We start from the raw sequence: 20088 nt of genomic DNA on the forward strand, positions 1-20088 counted from the left end.
CATCCCCAGTCACAGGGTATGGTGGAAAGGATTAATGGGACATTGAAAGCCAAATTAAACAAGATCTGCGCAAGCATCAACCTTAATTGGGTTGATGTGCTGCCGCTGGCGCTAATGAGTTATCGCATGCAGACTAATTGCATGACCAATCTAACACTGCATGAGATGCTCACAGGTAGACCTATGCCAGTGCCTAGGTGGGCAGGCCCCTACGAAGGGCCTAGCTTGAAGCAGATAAGCTAGGAACTTAAGCAATATATGCAGCAGCTAACTATGATACATGAGACTATCCACATGCATGAAACGCAAAGGGAACCGACACTTGTCAACGAGGAAGGACCTGTTAAGCCCAGGGATTGGGTGTATGTACAGGTCTTTCTAAGACGCTGGAATGAGCCGAGGAGAGAGGGACCTTTCGTAGTGACTAAGGCATCACCTACCACCATCCAAGTGGAGGGACGACAGATATGATACCACCTTAATCATTGTACTAAAGCTCTCCCACTGGCACAACTAATTCTGACAATGAGGTAAGTGGAGTCAAGGATGAAGAACTTGGACACGGGCAGGGCACACAGGAGGCTAGTACCCCCCAGCAGGGTTCTGAACAGGGTACAGGTGAAGTTCTTGGGAATACTGATCATTCCAGAAATGATAGTGATGGAGATGTGGAGCACAGCTCTTCTCCAGGCAACGGGGATGTGGAAAACATGGGGAATGCCCCTAATATCCCCCGCTCTGATGCCAGGCCTGCATACTCAGACTTGGAGACCATTAACTTGGCAGACCTGGACTGGTAATACCAGGGTCACTCAGGCTGGGAGGCAAAGACGTATTGGAAGTGCAGACCTTGCTGCCCTACCATGGGTACCCGCCAGTGATCATCACTGGTATCAATGGGCAAACTACACAGCTGTAATGATGGCGAAACAGGACTGTTTCTTGTGTACCAAGGCAACACCCTCATCCTATGTTGCTCCATGCCCTATAACTCGACAACCTGTACTCAATGGTGTTTGCAGCTCTCTAGCCGACCTCTTAACCCGGATGATTCATCATCTTACATGCAATTCTTCTGGGTCTCCTACTTCAGGCCTCTATGTTCCATCAGCAGGATGATGTGGGCAGGCAGCAACTCTAACGGTGGTGTGGCAATAGTACCCCGTGGTCCACCAGCAAGACTAATTACATGCTCCCCGTGGATACTTTCAGGATAGGACAAGTGTTGAGTTTTGAATGTTTTAAGTGAAATGGTTCCACACCAGTAAGCTATTTAAGGGTCTTTGCGGGTTTAGGATTGAACTCGAGGTGGACACCATATTTGGGGCTACCTTAAATTCTCAACGCATCCCACTGGCAGATACTTTTTGGCTGTATGGTAAGAAAGGAGGGTTGCGCCCGACGCTGCCTACTGACTAGAGTGGCAGCTGTGCCCGTGTAATGCTCCTACACAACGTAGTTATATCACCACATGCACAGCTTGATGCCACGTCACAGTCAGCTTTGCGCCATCTAAGCAATGGTATGTCCCTGATCCAACGATTTGGATTGATAGCAGAGGACAGCCAAGGGGTATTCCTAATGAGTTTAAGGCCCCCAATGCGATTGCCATGGCTGGGAGACTCTCATCCCAGTGATAGGGATTAGCAAGAATGCTGAATGGATTAATTAAATTTATTACAACCAGCATAGATTTATCAATTATACTGACGATATCCTTGTGGCCTTGGGAGAACAATTGGATGCTACTACCAAAATGACATGGCAAAACAGACAGACCTTAGATTGGATACCGGCAGAAAAGGGCAGGGTTTGTGTGATGTTTGGGGAGCATTGCTGTACTTTTATACCTACCACACTAGCCCTGGGGGATCTTTTACTAAAGCAATGGAAAAACTAAAGAATCTAAGGCAGGAGCTAAAAGACAATGCGGGGTTTGGTCATCAAGCTTGATTGGTTGAATAATACATTAAGGTCTTGGGGAGCTTGGTTTGTCAAGATGGGTCTTCTTATAGGTGTGGTCTTACTAGTTGTCGCCTTCATCTTTTGTTGTGCCTTACCTATTATTAAGTCTTTCTTAGTTTGCTTCACTACACGGCAACTTGTAGTCATTTTAGCTAACCCTGGAAGTGCTTCGTCCTCTGACAGAGCTCCATCGCTCTACCATTATGATCTGACAACTGCCACAGTGCAAGGAATATGTCCACGTGAGGACATCGATGATACTTCTGAAGAATGCGCAGGTCCTAGATTGTGAGGGATCTTGGGTCTTTTTTCCTGTTCTGGTTATTGGTGGACAGGTTTTTGGCCTAAGTGACCCCAGGAACAGAGGAACAGCCCTTTATGTCTCAGACTCCAAAAATGATTTGGTCCTACATTGTTTGTATTGGGCACAAGAGGGGCTGAGCTTATTGTCTTCTTTCTCTAGGCGAGACCAAAAGGTCTCAAAGGAGGGATAATGGAAAATAAAGAGCATGAAAGCATAGGAAGGGTTAAAGCATGGAGACCACTGGCAATCAGTTGCAAGGTGTCTGTGGAATGATACACTAGTCAAAAAGGTTACTGTGGCAAGAATAGTGGAATGCTCTTACACCATTAGCACAGTAAGATTGAGACTGAAAGGTCACTATGGCAGGATAAACTAACAGCTGCTAAAGTCAGCCTCGCCTGCTAAATATCATCATGGCAGGACTGGGGCAATAAATATTTGGGGCATGACAATAAATATCTAATTAATAGTTAGTAGAGTCAGCCTGCTTGAGACCCTTGACAGTAAGATATCTAATCATGGCATTAGAACCATTAAGTAGGGTCTGGAATGAAAGACCATTGTTGCAAAGCAGACATTAAATATCTAATCATGTCTTTAGAATAACATTAAGTGGAATGTGGAAAATACTATAGTGGCAGAATTAAAGAGATAATGGGAACTAACAGCACTGGTTTATTGTATAGCTGGAGTGAGGTAATTTTGATTAACACAGTTGGATGTGCTGATAAGCTAACAGAAACATGATTAAAAAAGATATAAAGAACCACAGACTCCGAGGTTCGGAGGCATTCAAGAATCTGCTTTCTGAGTGTCACAGTTTTTTGTTTGTGGATAAAAGATCTTCTCCTTGAAGAACTCTCCATGTCTCCTAGTGATTCTCTACATTTTCTCCACGACATTACCAAGTATGGAGGGACTGTCTTATTAGGAGAGGTTGAGTACATTGGGCCTGTATTTAGAAGAATGACAGTCGATCTTGAAAAATATGAAATTCTTCAGGATCTTGGCAGTGTATATGTAAAAACATTGTTTGCGCTGTGGGACAGCCTAGTACCAGAGTGTATTATCACAGAATAAGGGGTCGCATTTTTATGACAGAGATCAGGAGTAATTTCTTCTCTCAATGGTTCGTACGATTTTTGGAATTCTTTACATGAAGTGGCTGGATCGTTAAGTACAGTCAAGGCTCACAGAGATACTTTTAATCAGTAAGGGAATAGGTAGGAAGATGGAATTGAGGATTATCAGATCACCCATGATCTCATTTATTGGCAGAGCTGACTTACAGTCATAGAGACATACAGCACGGAAACAGATCCTTTGGTCCAACACATCCATGCTGATCAGATATCCTAAATAAATCTAGAACCATTTGCCCTCATTTGGCCCATATCCCTCTAAACTCTTCCTACTCATATAACCATCCAGATGCCTTTTAAAATGTTGTACTTGTACCAGTCTCCAATATTTCCTCTGGCAATTCATTCCATACACACACCACCCTCTGTATGAAAACGTTGCCCCTTTGAGCCCTTTTAAATTATTTCCCTTTCATCTTAAACCTATTCCATCTCAGTTTGGACCCCCCCACCCCTGAGAAAAGACCTTGTCTATTTACTCTGTCCATGCCCCTCATGATTTTACAAACCTCTAAAAGGTTACCCCTCAGCTTCTGACACTCTGTCAAAAATAGCCCCCATATATTCAGGCTCTCCCTGTAGCCCAAAGCCTCCAACGTTGGCAACATTCTTATAATTCTTTTCTGAACCCTTTCAGCTTTCACAACATCCTTCCGATTGGAGGGAGACTGGACTTGCACATGATATTCCAAAAGTGGCCTAACCATGTCCTGTACAGCCATAACATGACCTTCCAACTCCTCTCCTGGATGTACTGATCAATAAAGGCAAGCATACCAAATGCCTTCTTCACTATCCTATCTACCTGTGACTCTACTTTCAAGGAACTATGAACTTGCACGCCAAAGTTTCCTTGTTTAGCAACACTCCCAGGACCTTACGCTCCCAAGTGTATAAATCCTGCCCGGAGTTGCCTTTTCAAAATGCAATACCTCACATTTATCTAGATTAAACTATCTGATCAGGGTCCCGTTGTTCTCATTGAATGGGCTATTTCTGCCTGTATATTTTATGGTTTTATAGTCCTTCTTTCTAGATTTTTAAATCCTGTCCAATTATCTGCCCAAACACTGACATTCACAACTAAAATTAATCAAATAGTATCAAATTAAAAGAAACAATCCTTAACTCATTATAGCCAAGGATGTTGCAGCCATTTCAAATAGCATTTTTCTGTCCTGAAATCTGAAGTATCTTTCTTTCTCACTGCTTTAATCCATGTAACCATGGTTTTTACAGATCACCAAAAATCTCTTCTAATCTGCATTTGAACCTTTCATTTGAAAAATGCCAAACTAATGTATTTTTTCATTATAAGCAGTATCCACATTACCTATATATATCAACACAATTCTTGATATCACTAAGGCAGGAACTCCAGTGTGTTAAATATTGACTAATGAATCTAGCAAAGCTGAGCTAATGTTATTCACCAGCAATAACCCCATTGATCTTTATACCAAATCTAATACAACTTAGCAACAAATTGGAAAAAAAAGATGGTCAATCATCCTTTAATTAATGTATTTATATGATGTAACAGCTGTTACCAAATGGGCATTTAGATGCTATAAAATCTCTTTCATGACTATTTTCTACTGGGAGAGGTTTCTAGCACTTACTAATGGGCCCTCGCTGGCAGTTTTACATCGCCGTCTTGTTTTCCCTCTCCGTTCCTGCTTTATCTTCCCCTATTCCTTCTTGGAACCCACTCCACTTCCATGACAATATCAACGTTCCCACAGTTTTCATGGCCTAATTACCAACAACTCCAAATTCTACTTGATCTGAAGATTTTACTTGTTCTTGACTCCCAACATGCAGCACCATAAAGGTTAATCAATATTTAAAGAAACACATCATGCTTATTTAGAGGAAGTCACAACACAAAAGTTCATAACTCGATGTTCCAAAGAATTATACTAGTCAGACTTTCATCACAAGTTCTTACCTCTTCCAGTTAAAGCCAGTATGCTTGAGGACTTCTTCAGCTAAGCGATCTAGGACATAGCACACCTGCTCTCCATAACCTTGCTTAAGTTTGGAGGGAGGAAAGTCTACTGAGCCACCCTAAAGTATTTGAAAAACAATAGTTTGGCTTTCTAAAGATATCAATTAGCCAGAATCCACTTGAGGCTACTTTGAAAATTATAACGAGTAATGAAAAAATAATTTAATGACAAACATATGCTGCGCTTTTGAAAGGCATTTCACTTGCCTTCACTATTTGCTGTAGAATGTTTAATACGATCAGTAAATGAATAGGCCTAATTAAAGTCCAAATCATCTTTTATACATCAATCTATTGTTAAGGAAAAATTTTTACAAATCAATTTCCATACTCTTCTGTATTTGTTAAAGTGAAAATTCTTTCAAATTGCAAATATAAAACAGAAAGTAGTAGATACAAAAATGACTTAGTGAGTAACAAGAGCACTGAAAGCAGAAGTTCTCAGCTTCAATACTTGAGGACTTCTTCAGCTAAGTGATCTAGGACTAGGACATAGCACACCTGCTCTCCATAACCAATACTTGAATACTCCAATACTTGAAGCTGATAGTGCGAAAGCTGGTAGCCTTAGACATCTGCTAAGGAGATGTGGGAAAGCGCTTGACCACAGTTTGGACGGGCGGGGGAGGAGGAGGAGGAGGAGGAATTTGTTCACAAGAATTAAGGACATCTGTTCTTAGTGTTAATGGATAAGTGTCAATAAGGAGATAACATTTATTCACTTGTGGAATGTGTAGCAGCACTTCCTTCTCACCTTAGGGGCTGGAAGCACACATATTTCACAGTGGGATGTTGGATAACTAAATTCCTAGTTTATAGTGAAGACTCTTAACAAAACTCATACTCAATAAGAAAATAACTTGCAATTGAATAATCTGAGTGGAATATGTACATAATAGAACAACCCTGATGCATTTTTCATGGATACTACACTGAGCAGATTTGAATTTATGAAGCTCAGCTCCCTAATCTTGACTATACTGGAGGGTGAATGTCTCATGACCTTGACAAGGTAGAAAAATATGAAGGCTGAAACGGATGTAATAAGAAAGTTGGAGTGAGAAAGAGAAAATATTCTTCTTTAAATTACATTCACTGACCTAATGGTTCAAGGGACAGAGTGAGAGTGAGAGTGAGAGAGAGAGAGGATGGAAGCTGGTGGAAAGGTTAACTCTTTGTGGTCTGATTTGAGTGTACACTTGCTTGTCATGGATTCAATATTTGTGTCTTGTTCCCTGCAGCTCGAGATCTGGGAATGTTAGGATTTAATTTGCATTTTGGGAATTTAAGATGATGTTAAAATAAAAAGCCATTTTGTAGGACAATGATACTGGACATGTTAGCTGAGTGAGGTGACCCCATGACCTTTTCCACATAGTTTAGACGAATCTCTCATTATGATATACTAACCAAAGCAATTGACCATTTGGCCTGTCTTGATCAAGGTGTGCTTGTAGCTTAATTAGTCAAGCGCACTCAGACCGGTCAATGAGTTTCTCTTCCTCTGCAAACTTTTGCCATTTCATTGCTGCTTATCTGATTAAGGATATGTGGTGTTTTTGTAATTTTAATACCTATTTCGGTATAAAAACAGCAGGCTTGTAGCAATAAGGGGAGTAGTCCAAGAATGCTCTTAGAGCTGGTGTCACTGCTTGAGAACCTTAGCTCAAGCTTGGCTTGTAAATATCTATGTTATAGTGTAACATTGATGTCATTGGTAAATAAAGGTAATAATTTAAACTAAACGCTCTGCAAGAGTTTATATTCCAGACTACCATAGTATGATCTCCAGGACGAACCAAGAGAAGCTTACAGGTTGAGTCCATCAGGGATTACTTGAGCCGTCTCAAATAGGTAGTTTAACAATAGGATAGTGAAGGTAATGTTTGGTATGATTTCCTTTATTGGACAGAGCATTGAATATAGGAGTACAGGACATTGGTTAGGCCACCTATGGAATATCGTGTGCAATTCTGGTCTCTTTCCTATCAGAAGGATGTTTTGAAACTTGGAAGCGTTCAGAAAAGATTTACAAGGATGTTGCCAGAGTTGGAGGATTTGAGCTACAGGGAGAGGTTGAATAGGCTGGGGCTATTTTCCCTGGAGCTTCGGAGGCTGAGAGGTGATCTTATAGAGCTTTATAAAATTATGTGGGGCATGGACAGAATAAATAGACAAGGTCTTTTCCCTGGGGTGGGGGAATCCAGAACTCGAGGTTTAGGGTGAGAGGGGAAAAATTTAAAACAGATCTAAAGAGCAACTTTATCACGCAGAGGTTCGTGCATGTATGGAAGGAGCTGCCATAGGAAGTGGTAGAGGTTGGTACAATTACACCATTTAAAAGGTATCTGGATGGGTATATGAATAGAAAGGGCTTAGTGGGATATGCATCAAGTGCTAGCAAATGGAAGTAGATTAAGTCAGGATATCTGGTTGACATGGATGAGTTGGACTGAAGGGTCAGTTTCCATGCTGTACATCTCTAAGACTAAGTGTAACATTTGGCAACCTTACTTGAGAGTTTGCAGAAGTTCCACCACTGATTTCGAAGCTGTTGCATCAAAGAATATATAACCAGCTGTGTAAATTTTGCTAACTAAAAGTATACGGATGGATATTGAGGGGAGGGGATACATGACTGCACACAGTCATAACAGCTGCTATGGTTGAATAACCTGCAAACTCATCAATGCCATCAGGAGACAGAGGAAATAGCAAAAGCTTTGTATGATAACTGGATACCACATAGCACACACTAATTTCCATTAACAAAATGTGTTCCTATGCTTCATCAACAACTTATTTCCATAAACGTACTTTGTTAAAGTAAATTTAATCTTAGCAATGCCACCTGTGTAATATTGTTTCTCTCTGTCCTTGACTCAAACCACATGTTTTTATTACTTGCAGACGTAGATTAGATAGGATTAGCAGGTAGCCAAAGGGGAATCAAAATAGGTGCTGTGTACTTGGATTCCCAAAAGGCATTCAAGAGGATGCCATTCAAAAAGGTTAATGTTCAAGAAAAGGATTCATTCAGGAATGTTATAGAACAGAATCCCTATAATGTGGAAACAGGCCATTTGGCCCAACAAGTCCACTGACCCTTGGTAGAGTATCCCAACCAGAGCCATTCCCCTACCCTATTACATTTACTCTGACTAACGCACCTAACCTATGCATTCCTGGACACTATGGGCAATTTAGCATGGCAAATCCACCTAACCAGCACATCTTTGGATTGTGGGGGGGAAACTGCAGCACCCGGAAGATATGCACACAGACAAGGGAAGAACGTGCAAACTCCCCACAGACTGTCACCCAAGGCCGGAATTGAACCCAGGTCCCTGGAGCTGTGAGGCAGCAGTGCTAACCACTGAGCCACCATGTCACCTATATTAGCATTAATAGAAGATCGGTTAAAATACTGGAAGTGAACAGTATAAATAAATGGGAAATTTTGAAGTTGACAGACTATGAAGGAGACACTGGTGGAGAGCTGATCAATGTTGAGGGCTCAGCTATTAACAAATGTATACTAATTACTTTGGCAAAGATATTGAAAATAACATGTCAGTTAAGTACGATCTTGTGGGTATCACAGAGACATGGCTGCAAGAGCATCAGAGATGGGAACTAAATATTCAAGGATACATGCATATGGAAAGTACACGCAGATGGGCAACTTTACCTTGTAAAGAAATAAATGGAATTAAATCAATAGCAAGAAATGATTCAGATGATGTAGAATCTGTGTGGGTGGAGTTGAGGACCCAGTGGGAGCTGTGTTCAGGTGTCCTGATCATGGTCAGGATGTGGGGGGAAAAATAAGTCAGGACATAGAAAAGGTATGTAAGAATAGCAATATTACAATTATTGTCAGGGACTTCAATATAGGGGTGAACTGGGAAAATTAGGTTGATAATGGACCTCAAGGAAAGAGATTTGTGGAATGTCGACGAGATGATTTTTTTGGAACAGTTTGCAGTAGAGCCCATTAGGGAACAGACAATTCTGGATTTGGGTGATGTGTACTGAAGCAGAGTTGATTAGGGATCTTAAGGTGAAAGAAGTCCAAGATGCAGTGATCACAATATGATAGAATTCACTATACAATTTGACAGGGATAAGATTGAATCAGATCTAACAGTATTACAATTGAGTAAAGGTAAATACATAGACATGAGGGAGGAGTGGACCAGAGTTGATTGGAAGGGGAGCCTAGCAGGGAAAACGGTGGAGTTTCTGGGTATAATTTGGGAGACATAACAGGAACAAAAGTATACAATATGGAAATGATTAGTGGGAAGCCAGAAGATTGGGAAGCCTTTAAAAACTACCAGAGGATAAATAAAACAGCAATAAAGGTGGGGGAAGGTGGAGTAGAAAATGAAATATGAGAATAAGCTAGTCAGTAACATAAAAGAAGACTGCAGGGTTTTTTTTTCAAGATATTAAAACACAGAAGTGAACATGGGAATGCTGGAAAATGAGGCTTAGGAAGTAATAATAGGGAACAAAGACATAGCGGAAAAACTGAACGGGTTCTGTGCATCAGCTTTCACAGTGAAAGACACTAACAGCATACCAGAACTTCAAGACAAACGGGGGCAGAGGTGAACATACTGGCCATCACTAAGACAGAAGTGATGGCGCAACTGAAAGGCCTGAAGGTGGATAAATAAGCCAGACCAGGTGATTACACCTCAACTTCTGAAGAAGACAGCTGTGGAGATTGTAGAGACATAGAAAGAACACCATCAAAAATCAGGAAAATTTCATAATCTGGATCACTTAAAAAAACTGATAGAACAAAGTGAAGTCTGAAGCTATAGGAGTTTACAAACGGTCCATTTTATCATCACATTGCAGTTCTTGATCACCAAAAGGAAGTTTAGTTGCTCCTCTCTGGGGCCATTTCATTCCTTTAATGGAAAAAAAACTGATAAAACTTAATTTTAATTGCATATATATGCACAAGAAATTCTAGACAGCAAATGGACTAATAAATTTCAGCACCTTCTACACTAATATTTCCTTTTTCCATAACATAGATTGTCTCTAAAGGTACAGAAAAGTTATGAACTGATTGTTTCTGAAATGAACTAAATATTTTATAATTCATCTCCTGTACTGTGCGCTTAACTTGTAAACTTACCAAAGCACGGAATTCTGTCAGAATGTTTGATATTGTTGCATTTGGATCATCATATTCTTGGGGTTGTTCAAAGAAGTGTCCTGTTTGGTTTAACAACCAAGCTGCCACAGATGTAAACATGTAGAACTGCTCACCAGGGTTTGTGGGGAGAGCAAAGTAGTGCCTGTTCAATTGAATGTTTAATAGATTATTGGTATATATCAATCATGCTGCAAATTGATTATATTTTAAATGGTAACACATTTGTGATCTCATGTGTGCTCTATAACCTCCCTGCCTACCTCCCCCTAGAAAATTCATTATTTAAAACATTTGTTAGAGCTCATAATATAAATCAACTCATCTGAAGACTTGAAAAGAACTGAGTAAAAAGCTGCAGTGGATATCTTCCGAGGAAGAAATGTTAAATTTAGATTTCAGATCTACATTAGAGATTAAGATTTGAGGACAGAGGAGTGGGGAATAAAGTATATCAGAACAAAAAATATCAATCCATTGATATCCAATATTTACATGAGAACACAAATTTTGCACTGCGTGAACATGAAGACAGATGAGGTGGTGCTTTAGAGTTCAAAATAAGTATAAATAAAAGATGACAAACCTTCATGAAATTGTCAACTGATTATTATTTTGGAATGCTGATTGTAAGAAGCTTGTGTAGAACCAAAATAGGGAGACACACGAAAAGCCGGGCTTGCCAAACAATGTTATCATAGCAGATTTAAAGGCCATAACAATAGAGATAAATTGTCACAGACACATTGGTCCAGATTTTCTAACAGCCAGGCAGTTGTTATTCCAGGGTAGTTGGGAGTTGTGCATGGGTTCTTTTGGAATCCCCATTGCAGCAAACCCCGAAGGAATTGCCCAGGATATTGAAGATTATGCAATACAGCAGAGCTGTGAGAATCAAGTGTGACTCCGCATTGCTGCAAAGAAGCCCGATTGAGTCTCCCGTCAGAAATGTAGAGCACTCTCCTTTCATTAAAAAAGAGTGAATAGCAACCTTGCCATTCCTCAGAAAATTATGACGACAACAACAACAACTATTTGAGGATAACATTTATGATGAATCAGAGAAATGTACCAGAAGGAAGACTTTATGGTCCAAAACTGTTCATTATTTTAAGTGAAAAGAGTGTTCTGCCTCTCCCTTATTATTTTAGGGATAATTCTGAGTTTAGATAGACCCCTTGTTACTGAATCATGATCCACTTATAACGTTTTCACTTACTTACTTAAAATATTTTCATAACTCTGAAAACTTTCATTAGATTTGCATCTCACACTCCCTGTTCTAGTGATAAACATTATTTTTCCAACGTTGTTCTTCACAACTGTAAACAATTGGTCTCAATCCATTGATGAGCATTCATGTACGAGTCAACAGATTATAAACTCAAACTCAGCCCAAAGGAGAAAGACATACTTCGGGCTAACACTTTAGTTAGTACTAACGGAGTGCTGCACTATCTTTCATCTTTCAGAAGAAAATTCAACTAAGAGCCAGAGTGTCATTTTTAGTAAATGTAAAATATCTTGCCTATTATTAAAAGAACAGTAGTCAAGTTTGCTAAATTAGCCATATCTCTCACATAGGATTTAACTAATTTACTAAATTGCTCTTTGTGCAACATTGCTGAGCTCAAACAGGCTCCCTGATATTTCAATGAAGACATGCTCCATTTGGCACTGAAAGGCTGTAGGACATGGCTGTACAAATGCAGGCTCTTACTTTCCTATTGCTCTTGGGGGCTCTACACTTTCTGCCCATAAATATCACAAGATATTTCATTCTGGCCTGAGCAATACGTTGGGGTTTAGATCAGTGGGGTGCTGGAAAAGCACAGCGGGTCAGGCAGCATCCGAGGAGCAGGAAAATCAACATTTCGAGCAAAAGCAATACGTTGGACCGATTGTTTGCTTTTAACTTTCAAAAGGTCTGCTGTACCAGATGCAGAATGGAAATGGGAAGCGGACAGTAAGTCGGGACGATCGAAGGGGCGTGCAAAGAGACAGGGGTTTCTCCTGAGATTCAGACCCTGGGGTTAGGTTGGGGGGTGGGGGGGCTGGTCACCCTGCAGGCCCATCCCGGGTTAACAACAGAGAGCCAGCGCCCACCTCGACAGGGCCTTCATGTTGTTTCTCCGGATCAGATTCTCCTCGTAGTTCAGCAGCTTCAGCTTGTCCAGCAGATCCTCCATGGTGACAAACATCTGATAGACAGCGCCGGGACCGCGCTCCCCTTCATCGCCCCGCCGGCCATCATCGGCCATCGGAGCTGCGGCTCAGGGCTGTGTGTTTTACCCGCTCCTCCCTCCCGCCCGCTTTGTCCCCACTGCCAGGACACTGTCCGCGATGTAAAATTCAACGGTTAAAGCGCCCGCCCGATTTGAACGGAACACCGCGTATCCAGGAAGTGAGGTCAGTAGTGAATGAAGTTGTTATGGAGCCACGTAGGAAAGAGGAGGGATGTTGTGTATAAGTAGGGGTTGGCAAGGCTGAACAATGTAACAAGCAACTGATCAGGGCTCTTGTGGCGCAATAGTAGCATCCCTACCTTTGAGCTGGGAGGCCCAAGTTCTTAAGTCACACCTGCTCCAGAGTTGTGTCATGTCAGAGGTTGACTAGAACATGGGTATACAACTAGCCAACTGAGGGCTCTTGGGGGGGGGAGTAGTGTCCCTATCTCTGAGCCAGGTGACCTGGGTTTAATTTCCACCTGGTGCAGAGGTGTGTAATAACAACTCTGAACAGGATTTCTTTTTTTAAAATCTGCAACAACTGAGGCTCACAACTACAGTAAACATCCCATGATGCTTCGTGGGAACATGGCTCATAGCTACATGTTTCGTGACCTCAAGATGTCCTGAAATAATTCACACCTAATACCTGCAACTTTGAAATGTAGTCATTGATGTAAAGTAGGAAATATTGGGCAGAACCTTATAAGGGTTTGAATGCAGTGGACTATGTGAGAAATGTGGCAGAATCAAGCAAGTTCAGAGAGGTAGGTGTCTTTAATTTACAGGTGTCAAGGTGAGATTCTTACCAGATTCTTACGAGTTATCTACAAAGAAGGATCATTGCTTATTGGCAACCTTATTAGAGTCAAAGAGTCGTAGAGATGTACAGCATGGAAACAGACCCTTCGGTCCAACCCGTCCATGCTGACCAGATATCCCAGACCAATCTAATCCCACCTGCCAGCACCCGACCCATATCCCTCCAGACCATTCCTATTCATATACCCATCCAAATGCCTTTTAAATGTTGCAATTGTACCAGCCTCCATCACTTCCTCTGGCAGCTCATTCCATACATATAACATTTCTGTATGAAAACGTTGCCCCTTGGGTCTCTTTTATATCTTTCCCCTCTCATCCTAAACCTATGCCCTCTAGTTCTGGACTCCCCCACCCCAGGGAAAAGACTTTGTCTATATTTGCTGTCCATGCCCCTCATAATTTTGTAAACCTCTATAAGGTCACCCCTCATCCTCCGTTGCTCCAGGGAAAACAGCCCCAGCCTATTCAACCTCTCCCTGTAGCTGAAATCCTCCAACCTTGGCAATATCCTTGTAAGTATTTTCTGAACCCTTTCAAGTTTCACAACATCTTTCCGATAGGAAGGAGACCAGAATTGCACAGTGGCCTAACGAATATCCCGTACAGCCGCAACATGACCTCCCAACTCCTGTACTCAATACTCTGACCAATAAAGGAAATCTTCTTCACTATCCTATCTAGCTGTGACTCCATTTTCAAGGAGCTATGAACCTGCACGCCAAGGTCTCTTTGTTTAGCAACACTCTCTAGAACCTTACCATTAAGTGTATAAGTCTTCCTAAGATTTGCTTTCCCAAAATGCAGCACCTCGCATTTATCTGAATTAAACTCCATCTGCCACTTCTCAGCCCATTGGCCCATCTGAACAAGATCCTGTTGTAATCTGAGGTAACCTTCTTCACTGTCCACTACACCTCCAATTCTGGTGTCATCTGCAAACTTACTAACTATACCTCTTATGCTCACATCCAAATCATTTATATAAATGACGAAAAGTAGAGGGCCCAGCACCAATTCTTGTGACACTCCACTGGTCACAGACCTTTACCCGTTTCAAGACATCCAGCATTTCCTCCTCTGTAATATGGACATTTTTCAAGATGTCACTCTCTATCTCTCTACAATCTATATCTTCCATGTCCTTTCTCCAATTTAGAACTTCAACTTTTAGATCTGGTCTATCCTTTTCCATTCTGAAAAACAACCCTCCACCACCACCCTCTGTCTTCTACCTTTGAGTCAGTTCTGTATCAATATGGCTAGTTCTCCCTGTATTCCGTGAGATCTAACCTTGTTGAACACCTTACTGAAGTCCATGTAGATCACATCTACCAATCTGCTCTCATCAATCCTCTTTGTTCCTTCTTCAAAAAACTCAATCACGTTTGTGAGACATGATTTCCCATGCACAAAGCCATGTTGACTATCTCTAATCAGTCCTTGCCTTTCCAAATACATGTCTATCCTGTCCCTCAAGATTCTCTCCACCAACTTGCCCACCGCCGAAGTCAGGCTCAGTGGTCTATAGTTCCCTGGCTTGTCCTTACTACCCTTCTTAAACAGTGGCACCACGTTAGCCAACCTCCAGTCTTTCGGCACCTCACCTGTGACTATCGATGATACAAATATCTCAGCAAGAGGCCTAGCAATCACTTCCCTAGCTTCCCAAAGAGGTCAAGGGTACACTTGATCAGATCCTGGGGATTTATCCACCTTTACCCGTTTCAAGACATCCAGCATTTCCTCCTCTGTAATATGTCACTCTCTATCTCTCTACATTCTATATCTTCCATGTCCTTTCTCCAATTTAGAACTTCAACTTTTAGATCTGGTGTATCCTTTTCCATCACTATTTTATATCTAATAGAAACATGGTTGCTGGCCCCAAAGTGCTCATATTAATGTACAGCTTCCTCATCTACTACCAGCCATTAGCAAACTAGACAAATAAAATTTGCTGACTTCTGCTCATTTCTGTCTGCAAAGAGCCTCCATGTTTCTCAGGATACAATAGCATCTCTGCACAACCCTTGCGCATCTGCTGCACAGAACCCTCGTCAATGGCAGGCGCATTCCCCTACATTTACCCCTTCACTTAACAACTTTTCCAGCAACACATTTTCAGTCCTTCACTTAACACTATGGGCAAATTAGCATGGCCAATTCACCTAACCTGCACATTTTTGGACTGTGGGAGGATACCGGAGCACCTGGAGGAAACCCACGCAGACACGGGGAGAATGTGCAAACTCCGCACAGTCAGTCGCCTGAGGTGGGAATTGAATCTGGGTCTCTGGCGCTGTGAGGCAGCAGTGTTAACCACTGCATGCATGGACTGGCACCCAACTGATCAATTAGACTAGATTATGTCTCAGGGCTGCTCGGTGTTCTTTTAGCACTTACTCACTTTGTGCCTACCTGCACGTTTGCAGCATCCTTGCCATGCAGTGCCATGCCTGTTAGCACTTTGATGCTTCAGCCAGAATCTATAGGCCAATATGCTACCATATTAATGCACTCTTTTACACAGACAGGCAAGTTGCTTCTTGTGCTTTTCAGTAGAGAGTTGCATGGGACGGAATGCACCTTGCAGTACAGCATTTATAGTATGCACCAGTTCCCTGTGTGGCAAACACACCTGCAGGTTTATTCAACCAAATGGCCACCTTGAAAGTGGATGGAGGCTAGTTCCTTGTCCATGCAAGGGGGAGGGGCTATGGTTCAGGGGACCCCGATAAATTTAGTCTCAGGCACAGTCTGCGTACAGCTTTTATTTTAAATTGCCAGTTGCTTATCTGTATGTAATATTTCCCTACTAGACAATGACAAGATGTGCATCTACAATGAACATTGGAGACACAGTAATGATGTCTTAGATGGTTCGACAAGATGTGGCTAAGGACAGGTAAACTGTGTGACTTGTTGGTGAAACAGTGCCTAGGTGAAATGAGTGCGGATGTGTATGCTAAGGAGTGTCTTCCATACCACCTAAAACCATGGTTCTTACTGGACAAGGAAGGGTAGATAGTTAATGCAGGCATTTTGGGAAGATAATGGCAAGATGTCTGCCTAGGCATTCTGTAGAGAAACCTTCTGTGAAACCTGACAAAACTCACATTTAGCCAAAGAAAGGTACAACTCAGCTAACTATGACAAATTTGCACACTGTCATACAAACAATAAATTAAATGATCAGTTAATCTTTTTACACAGATGAATACATTTAAGGATTGGAGTCGGGACAAAGAAGTCTTCCTTCAATTGTATAAAGCACATGAGACAATCAGGATGATGCCTTTGATGTGTCTTAAGATCAGAAAATTAAAAGTTAGTAGGATTCAAGAGGAACTGGCAGGTTGGATTAAAATTGTCTCAGTGTCAGGAAGCAAAAAGTTAAGGTTAATGTTTTTATTCTGGCTGGAAGGATGTATTTCTCTTTTTCATTCAGCATGGATACAATGTCCTCCTTCTCTGCTGTATATCTTTCCATGTTTCTATGTATATTTAAGGTGTCTGTAGGTTATCAATCAAGTAGATCAATTTTTTTCAGAATGGTGTTGATCTCCTTGGGTTTTGTTAAAGCTGCTGTTATCTACTTAAGTGAAAAGAAGAAGAAAGACTTTTATATAGTGGATTCACAACTGCTGGACTTTACAGCCAACAAATTATTTTTAAAGTATTGTCTCTATTTTAATGGATGAAACATTGTGCACAGCAAACTCCCACAAACAACATTGTGTTATCTGTGCTGATAATCTTTTTATGATGTGATTGAGACATAAATATTGGCCTGGATGCTGAGGCTGACTCTTCTGCTTCTCTTTGAAATAGCATCATGGAATGTTTTTATGTTCATCTAAAAGGACGGATGAGACCAGCATTCAACATCCTCTTTGAAAAACACCACCTTTGACAATGTAGCACACTCCCTGGGTTCAATTTCCACATGCTGCAGAGGTGTGTACTGGCATTTCTGAACAGGATAATTTTAAAATAAAATCTTCAACCAACAACCAAGGCTTTCAGAAATAGTAAACACCTGAGGTGCTTCGTAGGAATATGGTCGTAGGAATAAGGCTCAGATCAATATGTTTTGTGGCCTCAAGATGTCCTAAAACAATTCACAACTAATGGCAGCTACCTTTGAAATGTAGGCATTGTTGTAAAGTAGGAAATATAGGGCAACTTTATAGTGGACTGAATGCAGTGGGCTATGTGAGAAATTTTGCAGAATCAAGCAAGAAGTCTTCTGTATAGATGATGAAAAGATCCTGTGGGTTCAGGAAGTAAATTACTCACCACAGAGTATAGATTAAGAGCTGGCATGGGGTTTCATTGCAACTGTATTATCTGAGGACTTGTGAATGGATATAAATGCTGCAAAAATCAGTGCTATACCCATGTTGAACCTTATTTGTTATCATTTAAGTTAGGGTCACACCATTTTACTCAGTGTTTAGATCAGAGTGGTGCTGGAAAAGCACAGCAGGTCAGGCAGCATCCAAGAAGGAGGAAAATCAGCGTTTCAGGCAAAAGCCCTTCATTAGCCTCTATTCCTGATGAAGGGCTTTTGCCCGAAACGTTGATTTTCCTGCTCCTCGGATGCTGCCTGACCTGCTGTGCTTTTCCAGCACCACTCTGATCTAAACCCCCATTTTACTCAGTTCTTACTGAGTCTTTGCTATATAAGGGATCCAACTATGAGAAGAGATAAGACATGCTGAGCTATTCTATCTTTCTTGTGCATCGTTAGGATTATTTTGTTAAAATGTGGGTGAGGATTAATTCTCTGAAACAGAAGTTGTGAGATAAATTATAACATATAACATTTCAATAGCAAAGCACATGGCTTTCATCATTCCAATTGAAAATTGCCAGAAAAGACTAATCTAAATGTTTTTTTAAATTCACTCATATGACTTGGGTGTTGCTGGCTGGCCAGCATTAATTGCCCAGGCCTAGCTTCCCCTGAACTGAGTTACTTGCTAGGTCATTTCAGAGGGCAGTTGAGAATCAATCATATTGCCGTGGGTCTAGGGTCACATGCACATATCATATGTAGTCTTTGGACCCTGCCACTAATTTGATTATTTGATCTCTGGTTCCAATATTCAGCTTGACAATGGCTCAGTGGTTAGCACTGCTGCCTCTCAGTGCCAAGGACCCAGATTTGATTCTAGCCTTGGGATGACTGTCTGTGTGTCTGCACGTTCTCCCTGCTGGGTGCTCCGGTTTCTTCCCACAGTCCAAAGATGTGTAGAGTGGGTGGATTAGCCATGCTAAATTGTTTGTAGTGTCAGGTAAATATAAAGTTACAGGGATAGGGTAGGGGGCTTGATTTCATTTGGATGCTGTTCTGAGAGTTGGTGCAGACTTAATAGGGCAAACGGTCTCTTCTACGAATCTAAATATCTGAGGCTGATTCAGATAGCTTGCAATCCTGCTATTATGTTTAATCCCAAAATGAGCTTCTGCTGCATCACCAGCACTATCTACTTCTACATCTGTGTCATTGATTTCCTCTGAGACAGGCTACTGAAATCTATGCTGTTACTCTAGTTTCACTACTCCACAGTTGACAACATAAGATTAATATCTACTTCCTCGTTACCAAAGGACCAGTTAAATTCATAGATATACCAGGTTTTCAATGAAACTATCAAAAGGTTTTTTTAATGTACATGATATGATCAATGAAGATGCAATTACTAGTAAACAGATACAATGGGTAATATGAATGTATAAATGCTTATCTCTCTAAATCACCCAAAACTTGCAACTTCAGCAAAAGAGAAAGAAAGTGGATTTGTCAGTGCAGAATTTCATAATATAATACTTTTTTTTTGGCCATTAAGATGTTTCTTTCGGTCAAAAAGAATTACTCATAGAACATTTTAAAGTCTGTTGTTCTTGCACCTGTGGTCAATTCACTAATTATTTACAGTTCACTTTGAAGTCTTGGCAGACACAGTTTGCTCAGGAAATGCAATATTGAGATGGCATTTCGATCATTCTTGCAGAAACATCAATAGGTTTTACCGTGAAGTCAACAAAAGGATTCTTTTTGCGAATAGGAGAAATCAGCTGGGCTATTTTTCCTCACATGCTTCCTGTTCCACAACTAATTTCAGATTTCATAATTGGGCTGCATTCAGTTAGTGTTCGCATAGTCCAACAGGTAAACGGGAAAGCAAGCAATTATCACTAGTCACATGATTTACGGGAAGTCTCATTAGAACAAGATTTCCAATGTCCACAGTTCCTGCCTCTTTTAAAGAAATCTCTCCAGGTATTTCCACAACATTTGAAGTAATCAATTTTTTTCCACAATTCTTCAAGACATCCAAGTAATATATATGCAGTGTCTTTGTAACAATGAAAACAATAAAGATGCAATTGTGCCAGTGCTCCATGTGTCTGTCCGTATCTCAACTGGT

General features: G+C 41.1%; 2 protein-coding genes across 3 annotated transcripts in view; one reads left to right on the top strand and one right to left on the bottom strand.

Moving 5' to 3' along the window:
* ift57 (intraflagellar transport 57 homolog (Chlamydomonas)) overlaps positions 1–12859 on the bottom strand; it is a 38639-nt gene extending 25780 nt beyond the window's left edge. Inside the window, exons 1-3 of one of the 2 annotated variants that reach the window (XM_072575754.1) lie at positions 12705–12859; positions 10581–10743; positions 5363–5481 (exon numbers count right to left, since the gene is read on the bottom strand). In XM_072575754.1, coding sequence (XP_072431855.1) covers positions 5363–5481; positions 10581–10743; positions 12705–12859 — 437 coding nt within the window. The remainder of the gene's footprint in view (positions 1–5362; positions 5482–10580; positions 10744–12704) is intronic. The other variant, XM_072575755.1, reaches the window with a different exon arrangement.
* Positions 12860–12927: 68 nt separating this feature from the next.
* dnah5l (dynein, axonemal, heavy chain 5 like) overlaps positions 12928–20088 on the top strand; it is a 367508-nt gene continuing 360347 nt past the window's right edge. Inside the window, exon 1 of the mRNA XM_072575753.1 lies at positions 12928–13007. The gene's annotated coding sequence lies outside the window, so the exon portion shown is untranslated. The remainder of the gene's footprint in view (positions 13008–20088) is intronic.

This window comes from Chiloscyllium punctatum, chromosome 8, assembly GCF_047496795.1.
Source record: "Chiloscyllium punctatum isolate Juve2018m chromosome 8, sChiPun1.3, whole genome shotgun sequence".
In the NCBI taxonomy this organism is placed as follows: Eukaryota; Metazoa; Chordata; class Chondrichthyes; order Orectolobiformes; family Hemiscylliidae; genus Chiloscyllium; species Chiloscyllium punctatum.